The 7,946-nt window shown below is 44.1% G+C and overlaps 1 protein-coding gene across 1 annotated transcript in view; it reads left to right on the plus strand.

The window, feature by feature from the left end:
- NDP (norrin cystine knot growth factor NDP) overlaps nucleotides 1-7,871 on the plus strand; it is a 27,318-nt gene extending 19,447 nt beyond the window's left edge. Inside the window, exon 3 of the mRNA XM_024734196.1 lies at nucleotides 6,617-7,871. Coding sequence (XP_024589964.1) covers nucleotides 6,617-6,844 — 228 coding nt within the window. The 3' untranslated portion in view covers nucleotides 6,845-7,871. The remainder of the gene's footprint in view (nucleotides 1-6,616) is intronic.
- Nucleotides 7,872-7,946: the final 75 nt, after the last annotated feature.

The raw sequence follows: 7,946 nt of genomic DNA on the forward strand, positions 1-7,946 counted from the left end.
CTGTGGCCTCTCCCGTTGCGGAGCACAGGCTCCGGACGCGCAGGCTCAGCGGCCATGGCTCACGGGCCCAGCCGCTCCGCGGCACGTGGGATCTTCCCGGACCGCGGCACGAACCCGCGTCCCCTGCATCGGCAGGCGGACCCTCAACCACTGCGCCACCAGGGAAGCCTGACTTGGTATTTTTTAAAAAAGGAACAAACGTATACCGTGGTGGGCAGTTGAGGCACAAACGTAGAAGAAAACACAGACTACGTTTTTGCCCTCATAATGCTTACAAGTAAATGGAGGAGACAGGGAAGGGAAGCATTCTGTGTGCAAAGGTCTCTTCGGGTCAGTTTGAGTTGTAACCAGAGTGAAGGGACCGGATTCTAGCTGGAGGTTGACCTGGCTCTCTGGAGATGAGCTGAACAGTCATTTATTGAGGGTGCTGGGGAAGTGAGGAATGGGAGAAGCAGAGGTGACTCATGCTCCTGAGGAGAAAGGGGGGGTTGCTTCAAGGGGTGCCATGGAATAAGGGGTACACAGTATTCACTGTTGAGAAAAAGGCAAAATATGTTTCTCACTCGATTGAGGTACCATAGCCAAAACTCTGTTCTAGGATGGGACAGGTGGGTCTTTATTCTGATATTGATGGAGACCATGGCCTGAGCCAGGAATTCACAGGGGCCCCACGTGACAGGAAAGGAAAGTGGCTTTGGAGATGGCAAGTCTTTCAACAAGGGGTGATGAAAACCATCTGTGTTTGGATTTTCTCTCACTCAGAAGACAGTTGTGTATTGCAGCAAAAGGCCTAACTGTCTAAGAACTGTGGTAGGTCACCAGAGACAGCAGGAGCCTGAGGTCTCCGGGTGCAGTCCTTGGTCTGGACCCAGGAATCACAGCTGGCTACAACCCCCACAGTGTAGCCTGAACTTGCCCTTGACTGACTTTAGCATCTTATGAAACTCGAAGGCTTGAAAGGCTGACTCTCGTGGCCTAATAGTATAGCACCGTGGTTCAGAGAGAGAGCTCAGGAATCTGCTGTCTCGGTTCAGAATCCTGGCCCTCCATCGTACAGCTATGTGACTTCAGGCTGGTAACTTAACCTCTGCCTTTGAATTTCTTAATTTGTAAAGTGGGGAGAGTTTACCTTCTGAAACAGTTGTTAAGTATTAACTTGCCTGTGAAGGGCTTGGCACAGTGCCTGGAGCCTAGTAAACGTTCAATACATGTTACATAGCATCATCGTTACTATTCCTTAATTATTACCCAAGGACCTTCCATTACTCTTAGCCTCAGCACATGGAAATCAGATTGAATGCGAAAGAGTCTATCCTTGAGCAAATACCCTGAACCCAGCAGCTCTGTTCATATTAGAAGGAACTAGGTATCACATCCAGCTGGAGCCAAGTGACTCCAAGGTTGGGGGGATACAAAGGGGCTGCTGGAGAAGTTGCCTAGCTTCCTAGCATCAAGAGAGTTGTTGGGGGGGAACATAAGATAGCAAAAATTAAACTGGACCAAAAGCAGATAACATGTATGTGTCACCCACCTGAGCCGTGAAAAGTCAATAGAAGTTTGTATAAGCAATAACCGCCTATTGAGAACGCACTCTTCTAGTGGTGCAGCTCCATGTGGGTTCTTTGTCCAAAAAAATTCATTTCTTGATTTGATAGTGGAGTAGTGTGTATGCTCTTCATTAAGAGCAGTTAAGCGCAGCGCAAAATGCAGAGCAGTTAACAAAATACAGCCAAGCCACCCACGTATGAGGAATGTGCGTTGACCATAAACTGGGGGCCAATGTGTTATGGCAGGTGAACAGATGTCTGAAGGTGTCAAAGTTTCATTGAACTGAAGGATGAATTGGTCAAGGAGTTAGAGAGTATGTGGTATCATCCGATGAACTGCTGGGAATCCCTGGGAGTCCTCAAATCCCTGGGGGACGGAGCAACGGGCGAGGGTCTTGACAGTGGAGGAGATATTATTTAGGACTGCCATGGTCCATAGAAGATTCAGCTCTGCTTAAGTTTGGAGGTGGTGATGACGTGTCCCAACAAGCCCATAAGAAAAAGGTCAGACTTGTGTGGTTATGATATGGTTACAACTCCCAGAGGCAGGTCAAAGAACATTAGAGTAGGGTGTGAGTTGGCACACGCCGCAGGAAAGCGTCTTAATATCAGGAAGCGGGATATTATAGTGGCTTAGACCAGGGCTTTGGTTTTAGACAGATCTGGGTTTGATTTCAGTGTTGCGTTTTACCAGATACGTGAGTTTGGGCAATTTACTCAAATTCTCTAAAGCCTCAGTTTCCTCATCTGTCATAACAGTACAGATAATAATAGTACCTTTCACATAGGATTGTTATGAGAATTAACTGAGATTAAATGTTGTAAGCACTCAATAAATGTTAGCTGCCATCATTATTATTAGCGAAATGATCACTATCTAGTGATGCATCTAGAGCGGAGCCTCTCAAACTTTAACGGGTCCAGAGCCTTGCTGCTCAAAGTGTGGATGTTAGCACAGCAGTACCATCAACCAGAATCTTACGAGAAACGCAGAATCTCTGGCCTCACTCAGAACTAGTCAAGCACAGTCTGACTTACATGCACATTACACTTTGAGAAGCTCTGGTCTGGAAGAGGTCAGAAGTTGTTCATTAAATCTGTAATACAGGTGAGGCGTGGCCAAGACTAAAATGTGAATAGCTAGAGTGAATCTGGGGACTTCCCTGGTGGCGCAGTGGTTGGGAGTCCACCTGCCGGTGCAGGGGACACTGGTTCGACCCCTGCTCCAGGAAGATCCCACATGCCGTGGAGCAACTTAAGCCCTTGTGCCACAACTACTGAGCCTGCGCTCTAGAGCCCACGAGCCACGACTACTGAGCCTGCGTGCCTAGAGCCCGCGCTCCGCAACAAGAGAAGCCACTGCAGTGAGAATCCCACGCACCGCAATGAAGAGTAGCCCCCGCTCGCCCCAACTAGAGAAAGCCCGTGTGCAGCAACAAAGACCCAACGCAGCCAAAGATAAATAAATAAATTAATTAATTTTAAAAATGATTCATATATATGTATGGATACATTTTTTAAAAAAAGAGTGAATCTGGGAAGCAGGTATTTATATCTTCCATTCCTAACGACACTCATTCATGGATCTTTGTCTTCCAAACTCCCTGCTTGACTCCTGTAACACACACACACAAAACAGGGCTAGATAGAGGTGGAATCTATATACAGTTGAACTTTGAACAACATGGCTTTGAATTGCACGGGTCCACTTACATGCGGATTTTTTTTCAATAGGAAATATTACCACAGTACACGATCTGTGGCTGGTTGAATCCTCGGATGTGGAACCGCAGATAGGGACGGGCAAGTGTAAATTATATGCAGATTTGGAATACACAGAAGGTTGGTGCCCTTGACTTCCCATGTTATTCAAGGGTCAACTGTACTGGGAATCTCCCAGAGAGGGGATTTGCGTGTATGTTGAGAACGTCAAGGGCCAGATAATCATTTCATGGTGTCTTCTTGGAGGAGAGGGCATTTGAATTTGGTAATGGAGGATAGTTGGTATTTCATTAAGTACAGCCAGGAGAAAAGGACATTCCTGAGAGAGGAAAGGCAAAGGCAAGAGGCAGGGAAATTCAGGGCAGTTCCATGGACTCCTAAGTAATTAAGCTTGATCCAAATAGAGAGTGGGTGATGAGAATGAGAACAGTTGTTAGTGAGATTGGAAAGATATGTGAAATCCAGGTCATGGAGGGTCTTAATGCCTGTTCAGGATTTTGGATTTTATTCTGAAGGCTGGTGGCAGCCACTGAAGGTGTTTATTGTACATGTCTCTGCATTCTCCTTGCCCAGAAAGTCCAGCTCCTGAGGAAGAGGGACCCGTTGGAGGTGACCCCAGAGTCTTCAGTGCTGGAGTCCTTGTCCTTCAGGATGAACTGAAGGCAGAGCTTGAGACCTTGAAGACTTTTAGTGAAATCACTATTAGGTTAGTTCTACAAATGGCCCTAGGTTGCTGACTTGGTCATATTATGGACAGTGCGAGTTGCCTGGTCATTCAAGGTCAGCATTTGGTTCACCTGTACGTGTATCATTTGGGTACGATGCACTGCCATGTCTCTGCCCTTCTGAATGAAGTCTGTTGGCACAGGTTAGCTATACCCATCCAGACTGAAACTGAATCTCTAAAGACTCCATTTGGGGAGGTGATTCTTTGAAGAACTGCTTAATCTGCCTAATAGATAATCCACGTTAGAGATGAGCAAATTTAACATCACTCCAAAGTGAGATGTCAAGGAACTATTCCCACATACTAGCAAGGGTGAGAAGGGACTGGGAAGACCTCGAACTCTCTCTCTCATTAGAGAGATGGGGCGGGCACCAAGAACTGGCCTGTGTAATATAGACCTATGGCAAAATCGCTCAAAACCCATTTCAGATCACGTCTGTTTTCCGCATCAATGTGAAGGGCAGGCAGGATAGAATTGAAGCTTTAATAAAATCAAAATGACTTACAGCTGCCATTTTCTCCCTGCCTCTGGGGCCACTCAGAGAAAATAAATCAGTAGGCCTAGTCCAACTTATTCTTCACCAAGCCCTGCTAGTCGTTTCCTAATATCTCATATTGTCTTGTTGGTTGTTAAGAGATTGCTGGATTCATCCCAGCATCTTTTCAGATAATGATGTTAATGGTCTATAATTACCAGAAGTCATCTTCTCTTCCTTTTGGAAAGGTGGGCAGGCCATTTCCTTCTTCTAATTCTTGGGCACTAAATTCTGTCCTATAGGATGATATCAGACTTAATAGCTGGTGAGTCTCAATAATAATTGCTAATTCCTAAAATACCATGAGGTAAATGTCAAACAGTTTCATGCATATTTATGTATATTTTAATCTTTTATTTGAGTAGTTCTACTTTTTATGTTCTTGTTGTGGGTTCTGGAATTATAGGGCAACTTTTTCTCTATCACTTAATATGAAGCTCACCAAGCAAGACCCTCCCACATAAACATACACCAATAACCTCAGGTTTCCCCCACCTTCTGTGCCTCAATGTATAGGGTTGTATAGCTTAATGAATCAAGCTGCCCACCCTACCCCCCTCATGACTGCCACTCCCAAGAAACCATTTATGTATGGGATGCATAAATGAGCCTCTGCTCCATCCCTTTAATCTATACGCAAAATATAAAGTGTGTGCTTATGTCCACTGTCTGGGGGGTAACTTTGGTAGTTCGCACCAGATCCTCAAAGGATCTGTTTACTAAAGCCACATTAAAAGCCACTATAAAGAACATGCAACCTCTGCTACTTCAACCCAAGCTTTATTATCATCCTGACCTACATTTGGAAATGGAGGTGGTCAGAAGGAATGCATCCTAGTATTTGCCCTAAATGACTGAAAGATCAATTGCACAAATCTCAGGATCCTTCAGTGTACAAGCCCAGAAGTGTGATTCCAGGTCCCAAAACATACCCTTTTTCTATTTCACTCTCTTGTTTCAAGTTGTGGTGCCCAGAATATTTCTTCCTAAATATCACTTAGTTATCCTCTTTTTCTTCTTCAGAAACCATATTCCTTTTCTTTAGTAATTCTCTGCACGTAGCAAATTCCTTTTCTCTGTAGTCATTCTTTATTTACCCCCTGATGGCAATTTGGAATGACTTTCTACATTTTCAGACTAATAGAACTGGCATGGGTCCAACGGTAGACTACCACCTGTCAGTAGAAATTTCTTTTGTTCTTTGGTTTTTATTTGCACATCGTGGTGGTGGGCCGTGTCCAGTGGTTCTAAACCCTCAGCGCACTTTGGAATCACCTAAAGAGCTTGGAAAACCACGAAAGCCTGGGCTCAACTCCAAAGGATTTTAATTCACTTGGTCCGAGATGGGGCCTGGGTGTTGACATTTGAAAAGCGAATTTGCAGCAATGTAGGTGATGCTATAGTACTTTATATTTTTGCTTATAATGACAGCTACCAATTCTTTTTCACTTGAGTTGGGAAATTTCATTTAATGGCAGCTGAAGGGCCATTTTCAACTGGAAAAATTCATTTATATCTGTGGTAAATTTTATCTTGATAAAAATTTGCACTCGTATTTTACCACCAGATGAAAAAAAAAGATGAGCATCATTTAAAAATTAATGTATTTAAAATAAAGTACAGAGAAAAACATGTTTATATTATATCAGGCTTCATTTTGAATGAATCTTTTTTCCCCAATCCTTACTGTAAAGATCTTGTGCTCTAACTTTTAAAGCCATACAAATAAGAGTGCTAAACTGTGGACTTAAAAGTAGGTGTATAAATATTCTTAAGCTGTATTACCTGGAAAATAAATATAAAATATAACAACCACATAAAATAAACCGATATCATATTTTCTTTACCTGTTAAATATTGAGAGACATTTACATTTTGAAAGTAAACTTTAAAATTAGGGAAAAAATAAAATAAAAGCAAATTTGCCAGGTGATTCCAATGTGTGACCAGGGTCGAGAGCCACTGGTCTTCTCCAGCAGGAACTCATCCAGCCAGGAGTGTTAGGGCCTTTTAAAGGATGCTGTGGGACCTGGCTAAAGTTTGGGCTTCCCCAGTGGCGGTAACCACTTCTTTTCTCTCCCCAGATGGTACTGCTGGCCCGGTGCGAGGGGCACTGCAGCCAGGCGTCACGCTCCGAGCCCTTGGTCTCCTTCAGCACTGTCCTCAAGCAGCCCTTCCGTTCCTCCTGTCACTGCTGCCGGCCCCAGACGTCCAAACTGAAGGCACTGAGGCTGCGCTGCTCTGGGGGCATGCGACTCACGGCCACCTACCGGTACATCCTCTCCTGTCACTGCGAGGAGTGCAGCTCCTGAGGCCTGCTGTTGAGTGGCTTCTGGATGGGACAGTCCCTCCCCCTCGCTGAAACAGTTCAACCAGCCAGGGAAGGACTGGCAAGGGAAGAGTTAAGGCAAAAAAAAAAAATATGTAGCAATTCCCACGGGATTCTGCGTATTCTAGTAATAAAGACTCTACATGCTTGTTGACAGAGATACTCTGGGAACTTGTTTTCCATTCCCATCTCCTTTCCCTGGTACAATTTCTTTTGGTTCCTTTTCAGATTCAGGCAATTTCCCCCTTGGCGCTGAATGCTGTTTGGGTTTCCAACAATTCAGCATTAGTGGGAAAAGTAGCCCCCCATGCAAGAGTGGGTCAGGCTGTCACTGTTTGGTGCAGATTAGGGAAGCATTTGCTTTGGAAAGCAGGAAAGCCCAATTCTTTCTGGGACATCCTCTGGCTTTTTTTTTCTTCTTCTTCTTCTTTTTTTTTTTTTTTATCTTGTCATTTGGTCTAAGGTTGCCATTGTTGCTAAAGGTTACCAATTTCAAATTCCAGGCACCAAGCATGTGGATATGTTTAGCCAGGTTCATTCACAGCCAGCTAACTGACATTAAAATCACTAACAAACAGATTCTCCTATGTGCTGCTGGAACTCCTGATAGCCATCATTATTATTCGGAAATGACTTTGGGGAAGTAAAAGTGGCTTAAAGAATTGTCATCTTGAGGCTCTCTCAGATAAATTATGTTAACATGTTGTAAGGGAGCAGACTTTTAAAGACCTGCACAAATATGGATCCTGCACTGACTTTGAAAAAGGCATATATGTACTAGTGGCATGGAGAATGCTTTATATTCATGCATGCAAATTAGACAACCAAGTACGAATCTATTTGTGGGTGTGCTATAGCTTTAGCCATGTCGTGGGCATCATTCTCTAATATCCACCTGTCCATGGGAAGCTTGCTGCCGAAAATGGTGGCCTGGCTCATCTTCTGAACATTTGGTTCAAATATATTTTGGTCCTTGAGGCTCAAAGTTTGAGTTATTCCCATGTTTTGAAATAAAAAGAGAGTATCTTCAAAATTTTGACGGTGTAAGGATTGTTTTTTCCTACTCAACATCCTACTACAGCGCA

The sequence above is a fragment of the Neophocaena asiaeorientalis genome, unplaced genomic scaffold, assembly GCF_003031525.2.
Source record: "Neophocaena asiaeorientalis asiaeorientalis breed wild unplaced genomic scaffold, Neophocaena_asiaeorientalis_V1.1 scaffold426, whole genome shotgun sequence".
NCBI classification, from domain to species: Eukaryota; Metazoa; Chordata; class Mammalia; order Artiodactyla; family Phocoenidae; genus Neophocaena; species Neophocaena asiaeorientalis.